This window comes from Ranitomeya imitator, chromosome 1, assembly GCF_032444005.1.
Source record: "Ranitomeya imitator isolate aRanImi1 chromosome 1, aRanImi1.pri, whole genome shotgun sequence".
NCBI lineage: Eukaryota > Metazoa > Chordata > Amphibia > Anura > Dendrobatidae > Ranitomeya > Ranitomeya imitator.
Window position 1 is genome coordinate 278,944,100 of NC_091282.1, and position 24,498 is coordinate 278,968,597.

General features: G+C 44.5%; 1 protein-coding gene across 5 annotated transcripts in view; it reads left to right on the top strand.

Annotated features, from left to right (window-relative positions):
- Positions 1-24,498, top strand: part of SFSWAP (splicing factor SWAP) — a 192,660-nt gene that overhangs the window by 29,879 nt on the left and 138,283 nt on the right. For all 5 annotated transcript variants that reach the window (XM_069756058.1, XM_069756061.1, XM_069756059.1 and 2 more), the window contains one exon: positions 20,219-20,432. In XM_069756058.1, coding sequence (XP_069612159.1) covers positions 20,219-20,432 — 214 coding nt within the window. The remainder of the gene's footprint in view (positions 1-20,218; positions 20,433-24,498) is intronic.

A 24,498-nucleotide genomic window follows, 5' to 3' on the forward strand; every position in this document is an offset into this window, starting at 1 on the left:
CGACTTACGCGGTTTTGCGTTGGAAGTTGAACTACGTGCAGCGGCGGAAGATAAGAGTCCAGTACTGTTCACTGTACCCGGTTACACAAGGAAAACGAGTCTCCTACACGCCATAACACCCTTCATTAATGCTCCCAAACGTAAGCTAGACTCATCTGATACCAGTGCATCAAAGAAAAGGAAGGCCATCACCATGGAGGTGAAAGTTAATATCATAAGGCGATCTGATAAAGGGGAAACACCAACAGAAATTGGCAGGTCATTAGGACTTAGCCCCTCTTGACTCACCTGCCCCAGTATCTCCAGCACCTTCTGCAGCTTCCTCCCAATAAGCCTGTTCTCTCTCTGGAATTGTTATGTTTGTTTATTACAGTACACTGTTTATTACTGTTACAGCACTTACAGTACAGTATTTCATTATTAAACGTACTGCACAATATTTTACTGTACCTATGTTTTTTGATTATGTAGGGTACTGTTAGGATAGGTGTTTGGATAGGCTAAGGGTTTGCAGTACTGTACTGTTATGGTACAGTACTGTATGAATGTATGGTCCGACTTACGTCGAAATTCGGTTTACGACGCCGCGTAAGAATTGATCAACGTCGTAAGTCGAGGACTACCTGTATACTCGAGTATAAGCCGAAACCCCTAATTTTGCCACAAAAAACAAGGAAAACTTAATGACTCGAGTATAAGCCTATGGTGGAAAATGCAGCAGCTACTGGTAAATGTCAAAAATAAAAATAGATACCAATAAAAGTAAAATTAATTGAGATATCAGTAGGTTAAGTGTTTTTGAATATCCATATTGAATCAGGAGCCCCATATAATGCTCCATACAGTTTATGATGGGCCCCATAAGATGCCCCATATAATGCTGCACAAATGTTGATTGACCCCATAAGATGCCTCATAGGGACATTTGCCCCATACAATGCTGCACAAATGCTGATTATGGCCCCATAAGATGCTCCATACAGACATTTGCCCCATACAGTGCTGCACAAATGCTGATTATGGCCCCATAAAATGCTCCATAGACACATTTGCCCCGTATAATGCTGCACAAATGCTGATTATGGCCCCATAAGATGCTCCATAGAGATATTTGCCCTCATATAACGCTGCACATGGCCCCAGAGTGTAGCATTGAAGTCTACTGGTATCTTAAAGTCATAGTAACAGATGATACAAGGTCAGAATCTCATAGAAAGTGTAATACCTGGTACGTCAATTAGACTATAGAGTATTTGCATGCCACCAGGAGTATATAGCATAAGTGCAAGTGCATATCTGCAAGGGGTATCGCTAATAAAATATTAGTACCTGAGGACAAATAAGAGACCGAGATCCGCTGTTATGAAATCAGAAGGTTCCAGTAATGTCGATAAATGCTGGGCTCTGGCCGCTGCTGTCAGATGTCCCTTTACCCCAACATGCGTTTCAATTATCCTTCTTCAGGGATAATCTCTGTGTTCCATCATCTCATTAAATACATTTACATTTGACCAGCTTAATTTTCCTGAAATTGCCTTCGCCCCCGACAACCAATGTGCGAAAATTTTGCACAGGCCAACTAGTATCTTCCATATTTATAAACACTGCCTAGTATGTACTTACTACAGGGGCACATACTTTCTTTTTCTGTTCTGCTATAAACATTCAGTATCCGCTTTCAATTGGCACAAGGCTTCGTTATTCTAAGCTCATTTTCTCCGATTTTCTTTCTCTTGAATGATTTTACTAAATGTGAACGGTTCTGAGAACTCTAATATCCCATACTGTTAAGGCTTTCTAATAGTAGACTTCTCTGGGCAGAAAAATACTTTCTTTTTTTTTTTTTACCTCCTACAGACTCATTTTATTCCACCGTTAAAAGAACAAAAAAAAAAAAGCTTTTGCTTTTGTTTGCGCCAGGCATGAAGCGAAAACGAGAGGTGTACAGATTGGGACATAATTGTGCATTGGAATGGATTTTGTACCTTTTAAGGTACCGTCACACTAAGCGACGCTGCAGCGATACCGACAACGATCCGGATCGTTGCAGCGTCGCTGTTTGGTCGCTGGAGAGCTGTCACACAGACAGCTCTCCAGCGACCAACGATGCCGGTAACCAGGGTAAACATCGGGTTACTAAGCGCAGGGCCGCGCTTAGTAACCCGATGTTTACTCTGGTTACCATCGTTAAAGTAAAAAAAACAACCACTACATACTTACCTACCGCTGTCTGTCCTCGGCGTTCTGCTTCTCTGGTCTGGCTATGAGCACAGCGGCCGGAAAGCAAAGCGGTGACGTCACCGCTCTGCTTTCCGGCTGCCCGGCGCTCACAGCCAGAGCAGAGAAGCAGAGCGCCGGGGACAGACAGCGGAAGGTAAATATGTAGTGTTTGTTTTTTTACTTTAACGATGGTAACCAGGGTAAACATCGGGTTACTAAGCGCGGCCCTGCGCTTAGTAACCCGATGTTTACCCTGGTTACCAGCGAAGACATCGCTGAATCGGTGTCACACACACCGATTCAGCGATGTTAGCGGGAGAGCCAGCGACGAAATAAAGTTCTGGCCTTTCTTCCCCGACCAGCGACATCACAGCAGGGGCCTGATCGCTGCTGCCTGTCACACTGGACGATATCGCTAGCGAGGACGCTGCAACGTCACGGATCGCTAGCGATATCGTCTAGTGTGACGGTACCTTTAGAGGTGGCCAAGGACAGGAGATTTATCTGCAGATCAGCTTGTTTTTATTTTGTTTGCGGTTAATGTTAAGTGCAGAACCCTGCCATCAGAAAATGACCTATTTAAGTGGGACATTTGTGTTTTACATGTATTAGTTAAAACTTTGTTTTCATATGACAATTTTTATTAACCCTTTCACCACCTCGGAATTTAAAATTTTTGCATTTTCCTTTTTGCTCCCATTCATTCCAGAGCCATAACTTTTTTATTTTCTCCTTCGCCACATTGGGGGACACAGAACCATGGGTGTTATGCTGCTGCCTCTAGGAGGCTGACACTAAGTTGAGACAAAAAAGTTAGCTCCTCTCCTGCAGTATACACCCTCGTGCTGGCTTCCAGAGACCCAGTTCAAGCTTAGTGTCTGTAGGAGGCACACAGGGTCTGCTATTCAGACCAGAATTCCTTTTATTTATTTTTGATTTTTTACTTTAAAATTTTTACCCGGATGAAGGGGCGAAGGAACCTTTCAAAGCTCCGATCTCCCCGAACCAACAACAGGCGAGCACGGAGAGTGTCACCTCTCCTGCGACGTGGGATGCCATTGCCTGGGCTGTTTTTTAAGGGCGACGGGCCCCTTCAAGGGCACCGATATCCCCACTTCTCTTAACAGACGAGCACATGCAGTGTCACCTCCATGTATCCTCCTCTGCAGCTAGGCCTATTCCCGGACATTTTGCCCTGCCCACCAGGTCATACCCTTGGATGTTCAGAGGCACCCTCCATCGTGGCGTCCGTGCAGCCCCCACTGCATCACAACTGAAAAAAGCGGATGATGGAAGGAGGCGAACGGTTCCTCTCCACCCCCCTTTTAAGGGGATGGTGGATGGAGACTCCCCCAACCCTGCCCTGTCCTAACTACCCCGGGCACAGCTCTAACCTGCTGCACAGCTGCTCTGCAAACCCCTTCCATATGGGGTAAGTGCCACCCGGGAGGGGTCGTTTTTCAGCGGTTATAGGAGGGCTCCTTAGCGGCAGGGACATCACAGGGCTCCGCGTCGTCTTTCCCGGCGGTCCGCGGGTGCGCGCTGGCCAAAGCCATATATTTAGTTCCCGGCTTTGGCCTACTGCGGGCAGCATCTCGATAGGCCCCGCCCACCGCTCGCATCACTCTTGCGGCTCCGCCCCCATCACTCTTGCGGCTCCGCCCCCAGACCTGGCGCTTCTCGCTCCCAGCTCTCCCAGCAAAGCACCGCTTTGCTCCTGCCGCCTTCTGCACGTGTCAGCAGCTCTGGATGTCGGTCTTCCCCCTATTCAGCGCCACCTCTTCAGCTACAGGAGGAAAACATTGCGGGACACAGGACATGGGTAAGGAGACTGCACTAGGTACTTCCCTGCAACCTTTCTCCCCATCGCTTCCATAGCAATTTTTTAACTTATATTGGGGTACATCATGTCGCAGTCAAAAGCTAAAAAGATTGCAAAAGTACATACCACCTTTTTCACTGCGTGTACCACCTGCCAGGCTCCTCTCCCTCGGCCTCAAAGCTCCCCTCTCTGCCCAGCTTGTGATACCCAATGTGTTCAGGAGCCCTCCGCCGCTACCGACCCCAGTGTACCTAGCCCCCCCGGAGTGGGCCGCATCACTGTCACAATCCATGGCTTTGTTGGCCAAAGCGATTGAATCCCTTCAAGACCCCTCTGGGGAGCGGGGCAGTCGTCTACCAGTGTTAAGAGACCCCTTCCTTACAGGGGAATCATCGGCCAGCAGGGGCTGTTCTCAACTGAAGGAGGTACGGACATCCAAAAAACGGATCCGCACTACCTCTCCTGAGCATTCACGCCATTCAGCCTCTGGTAGCTCCACTTCTCGCTCACTCTCTCCAGGGGTTCGCAGCGATCATGACTCAGTATGAGTCTGAGCCATCCTTGGACCCGGATTCTCCGAAGTTTCAATTAACTGTGGATTCCCTCATTGAAGCTGTCAATCACGCGCTAAAGGTTGACGACGACCCTAGTTCGGCTCTGGATCATGCGGTGTCTTTTAAAAGAACCAAGCGATCCCATAGGGTGTTCGCCTCTCATCCTGACTTTATAGACACAGTCCAGCGACACAGGGAGCGACCGGATAAGCGCTTTACGGGAAAAAAAGTCCCTGGAAACATAGTATCCCTTTTCTGCAGATATTGTCAAAGATTGGAAGGAACCTCCATTAGTGGATCCTTCGGTGTCGCGTTTAGCTACCAAAACGCTTTTATCCTTACCTGATGGGGCTTCGATTAAAAATCCCACAGACCGTCAAATAGACTCCCTTGCTCGCTCGTTTTACGAAGCTTCAGGTTCCTCTCTCTCCCCCTCTTTCGCTGCAGCATGGGTCACAAAAGCAATGGTTTTCTGGGCAGATGCCTTTGCAAAATCCATTCAGGACCAGGCTCTTCCGTCTGAGGCTGCGGACCTCTCCAAACAAATTGCCATGGCTGGGGACTATGTGATGTATGCGTCTTTAGATGCAGCGAACCGCCTTGCACTTGCAGCTTCAAACGCCGTCACCATTTGGAGAGCACTGTGGCTTAGGGAGTGGCGTGCGGATTCCTCTTCTAAAAAGTCCTTAATTTCTCTGTTTTTTCAGAGCGGACGTCTGTTTGGAGAAAAGTTAGACAAGCTTATTTCTGATGCTACAGGAGGAAAAAGCAAATTCCTCCCGCAGCAAAGGCCCAAGATTACTTTTCAGCGTCAGCAACGCTTTCGCTTTCGGCCCTTTCGCAGTAGCACATTCTGGTCTACCCCCACAACTTCATCCAGAATGGGACCATCACTACGTGCAGAGAGAGCGAGCTCCGGGACTCATACAGGCCGAACCAGTCCTGGCGAGGTAAACCTAGGCAACCCAGAACCAGGGGAACCAGGTTCTCCTCACAATGACTCGGGGAGTCTTCCATTCGACACCACCAAAGTAGGCTTTCGCCTGCTTCTTTTTCAGCATGTCTGGCTTTCCGTCATCCCCGCCGAATGGGTCAGAGACCTGGTGTCTTCTGGTCACAAAATAGAATTCTCCGCCTCCCCTCCGGCACGGCTCTTCCCTTCTCGCCTCCCAAATTTTGAGGCTCAGGCTCACGCACTTCACTGTGCCATCGAAACTCCGGCGAAACGGGGTCATTGTTCCGGTTCCAGAACACAAGAGATTCAGAGGTTTTTACTTGAACCTCTTCGTCGTTCCAAAAACGGACCGGACGGTGCACCTCATTTTGGATCTAAAGCTGCTAAACAAATTTGTCAAGGTCCGGCACTTCAGGATGGAATCCCTCCGGTCGGTCATTCTTCAATGGAAATAGGAGAGTTTCTGGCATCAATCGACATCAGGGATGCTTATCTCCATATCCCAATCTTCCCGCCGCACCAAAGGTTCCTGCGTTTTGCCATCCAAGAGAGGACCATTTCCAATTCACGGCCTTACTCTTCAGCCTCGCCACCGCGCCCAAGGTATTCACAAAGGTCATGGCCATTCTTCACTCCCGAGGAGTGGTCGTGTTGCCATACTTGGACGACCTCCTGATCAAGGGACCGTCCTATCATGCTTGTGACTCTTGCGTCCGCATTACCTTAGATACTCTTTCACGCCTGGGCTGGCTGATAAACTTGGACAAGTACTCCCCCGTACCAGCCCAACGGATCTCCTTCCTAGGCATGATCCTGGACATGGCCCAGGGGCTGGTCCTGCTCCCTCGGTCCAAGGCCCAAGCTCTCCAGCAGGGAACCTGGACATTTTGTCGTCCCGCCCCTCATTCCATCTGGTTTGCCATGAGGATCCTGGGGAAAATGGTTGTAGCAATGGAAGCGGTCCCTTTTCGCCCAACTTCATCTCCTCCCTTAGCAACAGGCGCTGCTGGACATTTGGGACAGGAGTCCCTTATCCCTCGATCGGCCATGTCCTTTGTCCCCGCGGATCAGGCAAGCGCTCAAATGGTGGACTTTGGATTCGTCACTCAGCCAGGGAAGGTCTTTTCTCCCAATACACTGGCTGGTGGTGATTACCGACGCCAGTCTTCTCACACACTACCCAAGGGCACTGGAAGATTCGGGAGTCGAGAATTCCGATTAAACATCTTAGAGATTCGAGCGATCAGATTTGCCCTGAAACGTTTCCACTTCCTCCTCGCTGGTCACCCAATTCGAATTCAATCAGACAACGTCACAGCAGTAGCGTACATAAACCATCAGGGGGGTACCTGCAGCAGGGCGGCAACGCGGGAGGTGTCCCACATTCTCCATTGGTCCGAGAAGAACCGCTCGATAATTTCTGCAGTGCACATCCAAGGCGTCGAGTACTGGGGGCGGATTTTCTCAGCCGTCAGGGTCTCTCCTCGGGAGAGTGTGAACTCCATCCGGAGGTCTTCCAGCAGATTTGTCTCCGCTGGGGGATTCTGGACGTTGATCTTATGGCATCCAGACTGAACGCAAAGGTTCCCAATTTCATAGCGCGATCTCGTGATCCTCAGGCCATCGGGATAGATGCACTCGTATCCCCATGGCATCTTTCCATCTCCCGTACGTGTTTCCTCCGCTTCCCTTAATACCGAAGGTTATCCGCAAGGTAAAGATGGAGGGGGTTCCTCTGATCCTAGTCGTCCCAGATTGGCCACGTCGCGTGTGGTACAACTCGTCTCCGACGTTCCCTGGCAGCTACCAGATCGCCCAGATCTGCTTTGCCAAGGGCCGATCTACCACCAGAGCTCAGGGGCCCTACATTTAACGGCTTGGCTGTTGAAACCTGGATCCTAACTCAAGCTGGTTTCTCCCAGGAAGTTGTTTCTACCATGGGTAGCGCTCTCAATACGTCATCCGCTCGCATCTATCACCGCACTTGGAAAGCCGCCTTCTCATGGTGCAGGCACAGTGGACGTTCTCCTCTCGTCTTTTCAGTTCCCTCCATTCTGGACTTTCCCCAGTCCGGCTTGGATTCCAGTCTGCCGCTCAGCTCCCTCAAGGGTCAGATTTCGGCGTTATCCGTGTTGTTCCAACGTAAGATTGCTTGTAACTTGCAAGTCAGAACTTTCATTCAGGGGGTCTCCCACATATTACCCCCCTATAGGATGCCGTTAGAGACCTGGGATCTCAATTTGGTCCTGCGTGTTCTTCAGGAGTCCCCTTTTGAACCTTTGCAAGATGTTTCGCTGATCTCTCCTGGAAAGTTGCCTTCCTTGTGGCAGTAACCTCTATCAGACGAGTCTGAGTTGGCTGCCCTGTCCTGCCGAGCGCCCTTCCTTACCTTCCACCAGGACAAAGTGGTCCTTCGCCCATCTACGTCCTTTCTACCCAAGGTGGTTTCATCCTTCCACCTTTAATGAAGATATCGTTCTTCCCTCTTTCTGTCCACACCCAAGACATCGGGTTGAAAAGGCCCTTCACGCCTTGGACGTAGTAAGGGGTCTCAGGAGGTACATTTCTACAACCGCTCCCTTCCGTAAGTCGGACTCCTTCTTTGTGCTCACTGAGGGTCACAGAAAGGGTTTAGCTGCTTCAAAAGCCACGATAGCCAGATGGATCTGGTCCGCTATTCAAGAATCTTATCGGGTCAGGGGCAGACCTATCCCGGTGGGGATTAGGGCATCAGGCGTTGGCAGAACATGTTTGCAGGGCCTCAACGTGGTCCAGCCTGCATCCTTTCTTGAAGCACTACAATGTCCATACTCAATCATCTGCTGATGCGGCCCTTGGCAGGCGTATTCTGCAAGCAGCTGTAGCCCATTTATAGTCAGTTGGTACACCGTTATTCAGTTATGTTGTTTCCCACCGAGGGACTGCTTGGGACTTCCACAAATTTAAATTTTTGTTTTTTCATGTTTATTAGACGCTAAAAATTAGCTGCTGTTATGATTCTACAGGTCACTACAAGTTCGCTGATAACACACCTTTTTAGGTTCTTTATTATTTAAGTAATGAAAATAATATAAAAAATTTAAAAAAAAAACGCCATTTCTCTGGAGCTGGGTGTAAGATTATTTTTTGCGTGCTGAGCTGACTTTATTATCATTTTGAGGTGCATGCAATGTTTTGATCCCGTGTTATTGCATTTTATTGCATTGTGGAGGCGATCAAAAAAGCGTAATTTTTTTTTGTTTCTTGTTTACGCTGTTTACTAATTGTATTAATTTTTATATATTTTATGATATATTTTTATATATTGATGTTGGTGTTCCTGAATGCAGCAATACCAAATGTGTGTATATGTATATGTATGTGTATATATATATATATATATATATATATATATATATATATATATATATATATATATATATATATATATATATATATATATGTATATATATATGTATATATATATGTATATATATATGTATATATATATGTATATATATATGTATATATATATGTATATATATATGTATATATATATGTATATATATATATATATATATATATATATATATATATATATTGTAATTTTTATTCTGAATGAGGCAGTGATTTGAGCTTTTATATTTTTAAAAAAATATTTAACTTTTTTTTTTTTACCTTAATATTCTCCTTAGGATCACTTATGCTACATATGGCAAAGCTTCAGCCATGCTATGTGTAGCAGAAATGATTATTTGCTATTAGCGCCGGTCACAGGGCAGCATTTATAGCAGATCTGCAATGACAAGCATGGGGAGCTTCTGACAACCCCGTGATCATGTGACAGGAGCGCGAATGTTAAATACCGCTGTCATTTAACAGCCATGGGTGGATTGCAATTCCACCTGCGTCTTAGGGGCACATGACAGCTGATCAAATGAGCTGTCATGTGCCTGAAAAGATGCTGTCTTGGCGCCGGAGTCTGCATCAAATGACGTGTATATATACATTAGAGGTCTTGAAGGGGTCTTAACTTAATCTTGCCACTTTCACAGTGGAGTTTTTTTTTTTTTTCTAGAATGTAACTTCCATGTGTTAAAGTAAATCCACATATATGTAAGCGGCAATGACTAAAATCAAATTGTATTGAAGCATCTAATGAGCGTGCGTAAGTTATTGTTTAGAGAGGGGGAAGCAGGGTCAGTTGTAACATCTATTTTTGAATGCTGGATCCTTAATCTGCTATGTCTACATGCCTCGCTGTTACTCCTGAAAGAACAGGAAGTGAGAATCTGAAATAAATGATCCTCCCCTCCTATATTCTCCTAAATGAGCAAATCGATAAGTTAATTCAGTTTACAGTGAGGAGGCTGATCCTGGTGTTCGCTTTTGTCCCCTTCAGTGGTGAAAGTGTGTGGTACAATCCGTGCACTTTCATCCTTCTGGTAAGTCTACTACGCGTTGTTGGGCGCAGCGTCGTCGACGCAACACACAACGCAGCATTTTTTGATGCATGCGTTGTCGTAAAGTACAGGAATTTTGGCGTAGGGAAAATGCTACAAGTAGCGTCGTCCGCGCCCTGTCTGGTGCGTCAAATTGACGCATGCGTCGTAAAACGCATTACAACGCATACCTGCGCATGTCCATGCGCACCCCCCCATGTTGAAGATAGGGGCGCATGACGCATGTGTCGGTTTCAGTCGACGACGCTGCGCCCAACAACGCAAATGTGAACATAGCGTAAGACTGGCTGCAGACTTATTTTTTAGTGAGGGAATTGCATCACAATTAGGCCATGTTCACACAGTGCGTTTTTTACTGCGGAACCGCAGCGGTATTGCCGCTGCGGTTCCGCAGCTGTTTTCCATGCAGGGTACATAACAATGTAACCCTATGGAAAACAGTCACTGCTGTGCACATGATCCGGAATTTCGTGTAAAAAGCCGCGCAGAATAGCTGCGGGAAAAAAGAAGGAGCATGTCAATTCTTTTTCCTGAACCGCAGCGGTTCTGCACCCATAGACCTCCATTGTGAGGTCAAAATCGCAGTAAAACCCGCAGATCAAAAATATATCTGCGGGTTTTACTGCGATTTGATGTGCAGAACCGCTGCAGCAGGAAGTGCGGGGGAGCGGGCGGAAGTGCGTGGGCAGAGTGTGGCTGCCCCCCCGTGCTCCGATCCCGCCCCCCCCCCCCGTGCTCCGATGCCCCCCCCAGTGCTCCGATGCCCCCCCCCCGTGCCCTAATCTCCCCCCCTTATACTTACCCGGCGTCCCGGTGTCCGTCCGGCCGTCTTCTCCCTGGGCGCCGCCATCTTGCAAAATGGCGGGCGCATGCGCAGTGCGCCCGCCGAATCTGCCGGCCGGCAGATTCGCTCCAAAGTGCATTTTGATCACTGAGATAGGTTATATCTCAGTGATCAAAATAAAAAAAATAGTAAATGACACCCCCCCCCCACTTTGTCACCCCCATTGGTAGGGACAATAAAAAAATTAAGAATTTTTTTTTTTTTTTTTTTCACTAAGGTTAGGGGTAGGGTTAGGGGTAGGGGTAGGGGTAGGGTTAGGGTATTTTCAGCCATTTTAGCCCTAAAAAGCTTCCCAGGAAACACACAGTCTCTGCATAGAAAACAGGATCAAAAAACGCCTCAAAAAACGCCTCAAAAAACGCCTCAAAAACCGCATCAAAAACGGACCAAAAAAAGGACCTGCGTTTTCTGCCAAGAGCTGCAGTTTTTAAAAAAACTGTCCTGAAAAAAAAAGGATGGAAATCCTGAACGTGTGAACATACCCTTAATCCGATTTGTCTTTTTATTTGTGAATGATGATTTTTAGCATCCTTTATCCGCTGCAGATCTCTTTTGCTTTACCTTGCACTAGCTAGGTGTTAGTGATGTACTCTTTCAGGTGTGCGTGGAAGAATCCCTCATTATGACAGAAAGTGACGCCTAATGCTCATAGACCTAATGATGCAGTCGCCTTTTTTAATCTCCCTCTGCTTGCTGTGATGGCTTTTAGTCACTCAAATCCCTTTTATTTGGCCGGTAATGTCGCACTTGCAGTCTTCTGCTTCCTCCTAATAGTTTTTCACCAGGCGAACAAATAAATGCCCATTTCCCAGACATCTTATTTGTGTTTCTGTCCCATGCAGGCTGCTTTTACTTTGATTTTTATTATGCCACGGCACTGGAAGGAGTCGTACAGATGTCTGTCTGTAATGAATAGTACAGATTTACTGGATTTTTACACAGCTACACGCTTAAAGTGTACATCTGCATCAATGCTAATAGCTTTCTGTGTTCGACAATACCCTTTATCCAAATGAATAGCTTGTAAATAGTCAGCGGCATTAACAGCTGTACCGAGATTGTGCTGAACAAATGGAAAGCACTGACACGTTCAGAGACCGAAAGATAAAAGGAGTTGTTTCGTGAGTAATAAGAATAATTATTCTAGTGGGCCGTGGCTTGTACATTCTCACATACTAGTCATAGTTTGACCGATTTGTGAGCCACATTTATGAGTGTGCATCATTTGTCACTGCTGTAAAACTGGCCCCAGTCTGGATCCACATGCTACTAGTGATGTGACACCTAAAACCTGCAGGTGAAAGACTGTAATGAGAATTTAGCATACAAGGAGCTATCGTATAAATTAGGCAGGCTTGTATTGTACATTTTTAAAGTGAGGTGTTTTAAATAAATAATAAATACATAGCAGACCCTAGTGGACAAAGCAGCCTTTTCCCCCCTCTTTTGTACTATAGATCAGTGAGATGAAATATTACAACCTATGTTTACCGTACATATTTTTGTAATCCATTTTGTGTGATGCATCACCACTAAATAGTCTGATATTGAAGTGAGAAAAATATAGGCATAAACTGTTTACGACATCAAATAACTAAAAAATTGCATGTATATTCACCCCTTTTGCAACAAAACCCCTAAAAATTCCTGATGCAAACAATTACAAAGGCTCTTCTCCCATGATTGCTCAGTTTGGCTGGACGGCTAGGTCTAGGAAGACTTCTGGTGGTCGCAAACTTCTTCCAATTAAGGATTATGGAGGCCACTGTGCTCTTAGGAATCTTGAGTACTGCAGAAATTCTTTTGCAACCTTGGCCAGATCTGTGCCTTGCCACAATTCTGTCTCTGAGCTCCTTGGCCAGTTCCTTTGACCTCTTGATTCTCATTTGGGTTGACATGCACTGTGAGCTGTGAGGTCTTATATAGACAGGTGTGCGCCTTTCCAAATCAAGTCCTATCAGTTAAATTAAACACAGCTGGACTCCAATGAAGGAGTAGAACTATTTCAAGGAGGATCACAAGGAAACGGACAGCATGTGACTTAAATATGAGTGTCTGAGCAAAGGGTCTGAACACTTATGACCATGTGAAATTTCAGTTTTTCTTTTTTATTAAATTTGCAAAAATTTCTACATTTGTTTTACATTACATTAATGAGAAAAAATGATCTATTTTGAATTTACCAAATGGCTGCAATGAAACAGTGAAAAAAATAAAGGGATCTGAACACTTTCCATACCCACTGTATGTACCCCAATGAATCAAAATGATACGGTATTAGGCTACTTTCACACTAGCGTCGTGCGACGTCCGTCACAATGCGTCGTTTTGGAGAAAAAACGCATCCTGCAAATTTGCCCGCAGGATGCGTTTTTTTCTCCATAGACTAGCATTACCGACATATGGCCACACATCGCATCCGTTGTGCAACGGATGCGTCGTGTTTTGGCAGACCGTCGGCACAAAAAATGTTCCATGTAACTTTTTTTTTGTGCGTCACGTCCGCCATTTTCGACCGCACATGCGCAGCCGAAACTCCGCCCCCTTTTCCCCCGGACACTACAATGGGGCAGCGGATGCGTTGAAAAACTGCATCCGCTGCCCCCGTTGTTCATTTATTTCACAACGTCGGTACGTCGGGCCGACACATGGCGGCAGCCCCGTACCGATGGAAGTGTGAAAGCCTTATATGAACAATCTTAGCGTCCTAGCGACTTGCAGCTGTAATTGCTGCAAAAGGAGGCTTACATCTGTGTGACTTGTAACATGTCAAGGATTATTTAGTCTAGAAAAAAGACGACTGAGGGGCGATCTAATAACCATGTATAAGTATATAAGGGGACAATACAAATATCTCGCTGAGGATCTGTTTATACCAAGGAAGGTGACGGGCACAAGGGGGCATTCTTTGCGTCTGGAGGAGAGAAGGTTTTTCCACCAACATAGAAGAGGATTCTTTACTGTTAGGGCAGTGAGAATCTGGAATTGCTTGCCTGAGGAGGTGGTGATGGCGAACTCAGTCGAGGGGTTCAAGAGAGGCCTGGATGTCTTCCTGGAGCAGAGCAATATTGTATCATACAATTAGGTTCTGTAGAAGGACGTAGATCTGGGGATTTATTATGATGGAATATAGGCTGAACTGGATGGACAAATGTCTTTTTTCGGCCTTACTAACTATGTTACTATGTTACTATGTGAGTGTTGGATTGTAGTTGAAATGAAAAAAAAAGGGATTTGGTTTTTCATGCTGGATTTTACACACAGCCACACAGCGAGAGCCGTAGAGGAAATCCAGGTGACAACCCAGCGAGACAGAGATTTGGTCGAGACACAGCATGACTAGTTGTGGTTATGGTCACCTGGTGGGATTGTAACTGAACAGGGTCAATCTGTTTATGTTTTTTCCTCCTGTATGTTATTAGATAGAACAGCTGATTGAGGTAGGGGAGTATTGTGTGAATTACAGATTAAAACTAGTTGACAGCTGCATGGAGAAATTAAAGCGGACATGTTACCAGATCAAAAGGGGGCAGTTTCTTTACCTCTTTTTTTTCCTGATGCTCCAGGAGTATTCTTGTTTTTTTTAATTTTTTTTATTTTAATTTGCCGCACAGTTCCTGAGATATGCAAATACAAGGTTAATCCGCCGGTTAATAGCGTTAAAAAGGTGCCCTTACTGAAATCACGGCTCCTGGGAGAAAATTAGGCTTATTCCTCCTGGAAGTAGCCGGCTTTGAGTCATACTGGCGTGGCTAGTCTTCTCACAGCACTCTGGTAACGTTACCTGACATTTAAGATTGTTTTTGGAGGAGTTAAAGGGCCACTGTCACCCCCTCCAGCCGTTATAAACTAAAAGATCCACCTTGTGCAGCAGTAATGCTGTATTCTAACAAGGTGGCTCTTTTAGTTTTGTGTTCATGTATTACTAAAATAAAGCGCTTTAAAACTTTTCAAAAATACCTGTCTTTGTCCATGGAGGCGGGTCCTCAATCCCCAGCTTGAACGGTACTCTGCCGTCACTCACATCTTCAGGGTCTTTCGGAGCCGCCCCCTCCGCGCTGTTTTCTCTTCAAAACCGGCGCCTGCGCTGTGTACAACTGTGTGCGGCAGGTGCAGTAAGCTCTGGCGGTCTGACGTCCCAGCCAGGCTTGCAGACTGCGCCTGTGCTGGCAGTGCGGCCACCCATCTCGAGAATCCCTGCTCCGCACTGTTATGCATTATGCACAGTGCGGGGCTAGGATTCCTGGGCATTCGCACTGTGTGTGTCAGACTGTCACCCAGGTCCCCCGCCTTCCAGCCTCTGTCTATTCTCAGGGACCCTGCTAATAGCAGTCCTCTATTCAGACGGACTGTGTGTTTTAAAAGCCAAATAGCTCTTCTTCCCATCCGGTCCCTACTATGTGCTCAAACAGTAGTGTACAACTACATATGGGGTACTGCCACATTCAGTAAAATTTGCATAACAAATTATGGGGTCCATTTTCTCCCAATCCCTCTCGTGGAAATTATACATTTGGTGTTAAAACAGTATTTTCATGGGAAAAATGTAATTTTTTTTTTGTTTTCACATTTAAATGTTATAATGTTTTGTCAATCACCCGTAGGTAAAAAAAAATGTTCAATACACCCTTAGATAAATTCCTTGAGGGGTCTACTTTCCAAAGTGATGTCACGTGTGGGGGTGTTGACATATCAAGTGCTCTGAAAATGCGATATGGCATTCACAATCTATTCCAGACAAATTTGTGTTCCAAAAATTAAATGGCACTCTTTCCTTTCCGAGCCCTGCCATGTACTCAAACAGACGTTTTTGACCACTTATGGGATATGTTGTGTGACAAATTATGGTGTTCAGTTTTTCCAATTATCCATTGTGAAAATTAGAAATGTTGGGCTAAAACAACAATTTAGTAGAAAAAAAAGATAATTTTCACATCCAGGTTTTAAAAAGTAATGTGAAGCACCTATATGTTCAACAAGCTCATCACTCCCCTAGATGAATTCCTGGATGGGTCTAGTTTCCGAAATGGGGTCACGTGTGGGGGTTTCTGCTGTTCAGGGGGGTTCTGCAAATCTACAATCTATTCCAGTCAAATTTACATTCCATATTGCTTATTCCCTTCCGAGCCCTGCCGTGTGTCCAAACAAAATTTGGGGCTAAAGCAACATTTTGTGAAAAAAATAAATAAAAAAAATTGAAAGCTTTCAGATGATGACCTAATGTTATTAAATTCTGTGTAGTACATATGAGTGAGTGCAAAATGCTTACTATACTATATCTGGAATAAAATCTTGGAGGGGGGTGTAGTTTCCAAAATAGTGTCACTTGTGGGAGTGGGAGTTTCTGCTATTTGGGCACCTTAAGGACCCTACAAATGCGACATGGGACCCACGATCTTTCAGCAAAACTTGTGTTCCAAAATCCAAATGGTACTCCTTCCCTTCTGACCAAAGGTTGGGTATCTGCGCTCTCAGAAGATAAGAATTCCTTTATCTGTGAAATTCTAAGGGAATCCTGAAAACATGATTTGTTGGGAAACCCTGGTTTAAAAAGTCTAGACCATGGGGTTTTAACCCCTTCACCCCCGGAGCTTTTCTGTTTTCGTTTTTCGCTCCCCTGCTTCCCAGAGCCATAACTTTTTTTTATTTTTCCGTCATGTGAGGGCTTATTTTTTGTGGGACGAGATGTACTTTTGAACGACATAATTGGTTTTACCATGCCGTGTAACAGAAAACGGGAAAAAAATTCCAAGTGTGATGAAATTGCAAAAAAAGTGCAATATCACACTTGTTTTTTGTTTGGCTTTTTTTGCTAAGTTCACCAAATGCTAAAACTGACCTGCCATTATGATTCCCCAGGTCATTACGAGTTCATAGACACCTAACATGTCTAGGTTATTTTTTATCTAAGTGGTGAAAAAAAATTCCAAAGTTTGCCAAAAGAAAACAAAAATTTCTGATACCTGTAGCGTCTCCAATTTTCGTGATCTGGGGTCAGGTGAGGGCTTATTTTTTGCGTGCCGAGATGACGTTTTTAATGATACTATTTTGGTGCAGATACGTTCTTTAGTTCGCCCATTATTGCATTTTAATGCAATGTTGCAGCGACCAAAAAAACGTAATTTTGGTGTTTTGATTTTTTTTTTCGCTACGCCATTAAGCGATCAGGTTAATCCTTTGTTTTTATCGATAGATCGGGCAATTCTGAACGCAGCGATTCCAAATATGTGTATATTTGATTTTTTTTTATTGTTTTATTTTGATTTGGGCGAAAGGTGGGGTAATTTGAACTTTTATATATATTTTTTTTATTTTTTTTATATTTTTAAACACTTTTTTTTTTAATTTTGGCATGCTTCAATAGCCTCCATAGGAGGCTAGAAGCATGCACTACTCGATCGGCTCTGCTACATAGAGGTGAAGTACAGATCACCTCTATGTAGCAGAAAGGCAGGTGTACTTTGAACGCCGACCACAGGGAGACCTCTGGTTGTTATGGCAATGCACCGCTGACCCCCGATCATGTGACGGGGGTCAGCGGTGCGAGCACTTCCGGCCGCGCTGCCCCGGAGTGCTAGTTAAATGCCGCTGTCAGCGCTTGACGGCGGCATTTAGCTAGTTAATGGGCGCAGGCGGATCATGATTCCGCTCGCGCTCATTGCGCGCACATGTCAGCTGTACAAAACAGCTGACATGTCGCGGCTTTGAGGTGGGCTCACCGCCGGAGCCCACCTCAAAGCGGGGGATCTGCCAGCTGACGTACTATTGTCAGCTGGCAGAAAGGGGTTAATATCTATATTCTGTAAACTTTCTGCTACAGAGTCAGTGATCTTTTCAAGTCTTACATGCTCTCAGATTTTTTTCTTACTTTAATCCATTGTCGTATTTTTGTTCAGTGAGGCCAGTACTTGACCTTAAATAAACCGGTGGTAAAAGATAAATTGCAGAATTCTCTATTCTTATTAAATCAAGGAAAATGTAAAATTCAGCCTAGAATGTACAGGTAGAGTTGGATTGGGATGCTGTGATTAGAGGCGCTCATTACCGGGAATTGCGTGTAATATGATCATCGGTCCCCTCGTCTAATCTTTGTCAGAATTACTTCAGTGATTGTACAATCTTTGATCATCAGTGGGTACATTAAATAATTTGTGCATGGGTTCTGTCCAACTTTTGTAGAATACTGAATAGAGCTGCTGAAGCCATGTGCATTTATTTTGATTCCATTCTGTTAGAATGCATGAGCCAATGAAAATCTTGTAAGATTTAGAGAATTTTCCAGCATCCTGTAAGGCAGGGGTGGGGAATCTTTTTTTCTGCCAAGGGCCATTTGGATATTTATACCATCCTTCGGGGGCCGTACAAACTCCGCCCACAAAGTACATCCTGACTCTAGCAGTGGTTTCAGGACGTAATCTTTCATTGCATGCCCTTCAGTGTTCAGTAGTGTACACTGTGTGTGTGCTAACAGAGCAAGAAGAAATCAATGAGCTGGTTTTAATCAAACTACACCAAGAATGCAGTCTCTGAGAATCTGCCCGGGGGCCTGATAAAAGGTCATCGAGGGCCATAAAATGGCCCTGGGGCCTGAGGTTCCCCACCCCTGCTGTAAGGTATTTGCACATAATGAACCCAATTTATCAAGACCGGCGTTGACTACCAGTCCTTGCTGGTGTAAGAATTGTGGCGTGGCGTAGCGTACACCGCCGCCTGTTGACACACCCCTTCCTGTCTTAGCTCCGCGCACTTTGTCACTTTGTTATGAAAATGGCACCAGAACACCAAAACGTCAAAAAATTTTAGCGCAGCCTTGAGTTGCAACAAAATTGTACGACTTTTCAAGACCGTTAACACGTAGAAGCTTTGAATCGGGCCCAGTGTCTTTTAGACATGATTATTCATGTGTTTTTTTTTTTTTTTTTCCTAGTTTTGTTTTTTGCAGCTGGTATATATATCAAAGAGATGGAACATAAGCACAGCATGTCTTTTTACGTTGCTTTCCATATGGTCATTTGTTTTAATGCTTGTTGAGATTGAGCCCCTCTGATAGACGACATTGAACATATCCTTCCAGGGTTGTCATTTTCATATTTGCTCAGTTTGATTCATTAGCACTGCTTTCAAAATCTAATTGTGCAAGATTCATATACTGATCTGAGAGATTTCTTCATAAAATCACTAACTGAAAAGATAAGAAAATCCTTGTGATTTGCATGTACATTTATGGATAAATGCCCTGAAAAGATGTAAGGGGAGAACACCCTTCCTGTCTGATCTGTATGGAGGGGTGAGATGATGAAGAGTTCAGGCACCTGGGCTCAGGGGAAAAGGATGCCATAACAGGCGTTCTTCTCTCTACCTGTTATCGCTGTGTAAAATCAGACTAGTGCTGTGCTTCTGTGCTCTTGGCTTTTAGATAAATTAAGGACTCTAATAAGAAGAAACAAGAGATGGTGTTGTGTGTTAGCAGTGGTCTATATGTATAGTGAAGTATGGAGGCATGTACGGAAATACTGGTGTGTCTTTCATATTAAAGATCTACTTTTCCGTCAACTTAGGCTACTTTCACATTACAGTTTTCTGCAATCCGTCACAATGCGTCGTTTTGCAGAAAAAACGCATCCTGCAAAAGTGCTTGCAGGATGCGTTTTTTCCCCATAGACTTGCATTGACGACGCATTTGCGACGGATTGCCACACGTCGCATCCGTCGAGCGACGGATGCGTCGTGCTTTTGCGGACCGTCGGGAGAAAAAAACGCTACATGTAACGTTTCTTTCTCCTGACGAACCGCTTTTTCCGACCGCGCATGCGCGGCCGGAACTCCGCCCTCACCTCCCCGCACCTTACAATGGGGCAGCGGATGCGCCAGAAAAATGCATCCGCTGCACCTATTGTGCAATGCGCTAAACGCTAGCGTCGGAACCTCTCCCTGACGCATTGCGACGGGGAGATTCCGACGCTAGTGTGAAAGAAGCCTTATTAGAAAATGTTTTGAATAATTTTAGGCACATATGTAATCTGGGTGGAAACCAGGGCCTGAGTGAGGGGGCAAGTATTAGGCTTGTATATGGTATACAAACACTTAACCTATAGTGAAGACTTATTCCTTAATGAAGGTGCTAGAGAGTTTAACACTAACGGGAAATTGCAGGATAAGATAATTTATTGGTCATTGGGCGGTCCAAGCGCCAGAGCGTCCTCCTGGGAACTGTAGCCGCTCTTTTTGCCATTGTACAATCGGAATAGTTTGTTGATTTTTTTTTTTTTTTTCCCCCCTATGGACTTTGCTCAATGACTTGGATTACAGTAATTTATTTACCAAGTATTTTTAAACTCCAGTTTCAAATATCATTATTTCTTGTCTTTTTTTTTTTTGCAGCGTCTGTGACATCTACATATTACAATTATTACATGTTGCCCGATGGGACATATTGTCTTGCACCGCCACCTCCAGGAATGGATTCTAATGCTTGCTACAACTCCTTGCCAGCAGAGGACAGTACAGACATTGCTCCTGCTTCACAAACCAACATCTCCCCCTCTCTAAACAATGGTGACCCCAACAGAGTATCCCATGAGATGTCTGCACCAAGGTAATGAAACTTCGGTTACTTGTGTATCTGATTAGCTTCTACGCTTTTCTCTGCGTATCTGTTAGCGCACTTACTAGTAACTTGAGCGTCTTGAGAGTTGTCATTATAGTTGTTTAAATATCGAATTGTGTATGTGTTCTCTAAAGAAGAACTGCTCCGTCACTTGTATAAAAGCCCTTAAAGGGAACTTATCAGGTCCCCAGAACCACCAGCAGTTGTCTACATATATAAATTCCCGGCCTAACAGTCCCTTTATTACATTACACATATACATGTCTAAAGTCTGTTTATGATGTGTGTATGGAGCCTTTGACTTGTCAACGGGGTGTTAGTTTCCCCAGACTAGTCGGCCCACATAGCATGTTACAACGCCCCTGAGGGTATGATAACATAGCATCATTGCCCGAGGATTACAAATCTCATGCGTGCAATTTCTTTCCCTCACTACATGGAGCCTCTGAAGCCTGGTGTACACATGCTAACATCTGAGGTGCACTGCGAATGATTGCAAGTACAGATGTCCGATCATGCGCAGTGCGCCTTTGTGAAGCCAGCACGCGTACACCCGGCTTCAGGGGGAAAGAAATAACGCTATGAGGTTTGTATTGCTCTGGCGATGACGCCGGCGCTTGTAAGCTATTTTATCACACCCATAAGGATGTGGTAACATGCTGTGTGGGCCGACTAGTCTGGGGAAGCTAACGCCCCATCAACTAGGCAAAGGCTTCATATTCATATCATAAATGGGCTTTAGAAGTACCATTTCTAAAGATCTGTTTGTGTTTAGTTATCAACCAATGTGCTCAAAGAGTAAGAGGGGCACTTCTACACACAATATCACAGAATTCCCACCTTGCATAATACTCATGGAAATATGAAGTAATCCCAAATGCAATAAGGATAAAAAATAACTTCTAATACATAAAACCAACTAAAAAGCAAAATTACTGTCAAGGGACACCGAACAGATGAAAACACCTAATAGTAAACTGAAGTTGATATAAGGGATATGCTACATTAACCCCTTCACGACCTTGCCCTTTTCCGTTTTTGCGTTCTCGTTTTTCGCTCCCCTCCTTCCCAGAGCCATAACTTTTTTTTTTATTTTTCCATCAATATGGCCATGTGAGGGCTTGTGTTTTGCGGGACGAGTTGCACTTTTCAATGACATCATTGGTTTTAGCATGTCGTGTACTAGAAAACGGGAAAAAAATTCCAAGTGCGATGAAATTGCAAAAAAAAGTGCAATCCCACACTGGTTTTTTGTTTGTCTTTTTTGCTAGGTTCACTAAATGCTAAAACTGACCTGCCATTTTGATTCTCCAGGTCATTACGAGTTCATAGACACCAAACATGTCTAGGTTAGGTTTTATCTAAGTGGTAAAAAAAAAATTCCAAACTTTGCTAAAAAAATAATAATTGAAAAAAAAAAAAAATTGCGCAATTTTCCCAATACCCGTAGGCGCCTCCATTTTTCATAATCTGGGGTCAGTTGAGGGCTTATTTTTTTTGCGTCCCGAACTGGCATTTTTAATGATACCATTTTGGTGCAGATATTTTGATTGCCCGTTATTACATTTTAATGCAATGTCGCAGCGACCAAAAACTATAATTCTGGTGTTTCAAATTTTTTTTTTTCGCTATGCCGTTTAGCGATCAGGTTAATCCTTTTTTTTTTTTAATTGATCGGGCGATTCTGAACGCGGCGATACCAAATATGTGTAGGTTTGATTTTTTATTTTTTATTTTATTGTTTTATTTTGAATGGGGTGAAAGGGGGGTGATTTAAATATATATATATCTCTATGTGTATGTCCGGGATTGGCATCTGCACCGTCGCAGCTACAGCCACAAAATTTTGCACAGTCACACGTCTGGACCCCGAGAGCGTCATAGGCTATGTTGTGAGGCGAAATTTTAACCCCGCGCTTTCCAATTCACCAAACAATTTTGCCCCTATCTACATAATGGGAAAAAAAGTGAAAGGAAAAGTGTTGGAGGCGTCGCAGGTACAGAAACAAAATTTTGCACAGTCACACGTCTGGACCCTGAGAGCGTCATAGGCTACATTGTGAGGTGAAATTTTAACTCCGCGCTTTCCAATTCACCAAACCATTTTTCCCCTATCTACATAATGGGGAAAAGTGAAAGGAAAAGTGTAGGAGGCAAATTGACAGCTGCCAGATGTGAACAAGGGAGACTTAAAAAATGAGAGCGATGGCGCCAAAGAGTATATACCGTACAGTTGCTAAGGTGGGGCCCCGACATGAGATGCTCACCACACATGGGGATATGAACACACACACAAAATGCGCCACACACTACCACGTGCTTGAACACATATACCACCCTCAGCACACATTTCACCACATACACCAACCTCGCCACATAAAAGTCGAAACACAAAAGTCGCCGCTCAAAACTCACCACGCGTAAAACTCGCCACATGCAAACACTAGGCTCACGCAAAACTCGCCACAAGTGCAAAACTCACCTCATGGAAAACTCACCTCATGGAAAACTCACCACACGCAAAACTTGCACACGCGGAAAAATTGCCACATGCACAAAATTTGCAACACATGCAAAAGTTGCCTCACACACAAAACTTGCACATACTCAAAAGGCACCAGACATAAAACTCACCACGCGCAAAACTCGCCATGCGCAAAACTTGCTGCACACAACTTGCTACACTAACCTGTCACATGCAACTCGACACACAAAAAGTTGCTACACGCATGTTGCCACACAAAACTCATCTCACAAAAGTCGCTACATGCATGTCGCCACACACAACTCAACACACACAACTTGACAAACGAAACGCGCCCTAAAACACACACAAGTCTGGTCTTATCCTTCAAAAATAAAAATCTGATTAATTAGCAGACAAACTACAAGAGCAACAAATGTACCATATAGGAAATACGGCAGCTGTCAGTCACATGGCCTGTCTATTATGTCTATGTGTGAGCTAATATATACTGCCAGGGGGGAGGGCTTCCTGTTGGCTGGGGATCAGGCTGCCAATTTATCTTACAAATACTGAGGTAAAAATACTGAGCAAATAACGTGTGAACGAGGTCTAATACAGGAGATCACACAGGTATATACTATATACAGGAGAGATGACACACAGGTATATACTATATAGAGGAGATGACATATAGGTACATACTATATACAGGAGGAGATGACATACAGGTATATACTATATACAGGAGGAGATGACACACAGGTATATACTATATACAGGAGCAGATTACCTACAGGTATATACTATATACAGGAGGAGATGACACACAGCAGGTATATACTATATACAGGGGAGATGACATACAGGTATATACTATATACAGGAGATGACATACAGGTATATACTATATACAGGAGGAGATGACACACAGACATATACTATATACAGGGGAGATGACACACAGGTATATACTATATACAGGAGGAGATGACATACAGGTATATACTATATATAGAAGGAGATGACATACAGGTATATACTATATATAGGAGGAGATGACATACAGGTATATACTATATATAGGAGGAGATGATATACAGGTATATACTATATATAGGAGGAGATGACATACAGGCGTTAGGCGGGAATGAGAGGAGTGAGGGAGAAAATGAGAGGTGTGAGGGAGAAATTAGAGGCGTAATGGGAAAATTAGAGAAGTGACGTGCTATAACTAACCACAGATATTTACTATGCCCAGGCAACGCCGGGCTCTTCAGCTAGTCTACTATATAAAGCTGAATGTGTGTGTGTGTGTGTGTGTGTGTGTGTGTGTGTGTGTGTGTGTGTGTGTGTGTATGTGTGTATGTCCGGGATTGGCATCTGCACCGTCGCAGCTACAGCCAAAAAATTTTGCACAGTCACACATCTGGACCCCGAGAGCGTCATAGGCTATATTGTGAGGCGAAATTTTAACCCCGCGCGTTCCAATTCACCAAACAATTTTGCCCCTCTCTACATAATGGGGAAAAAGTGAAAGGAAAAGTGTTGGAGGCGTAGCAGCTACAGAAACAAAATTTTGCACAGTCA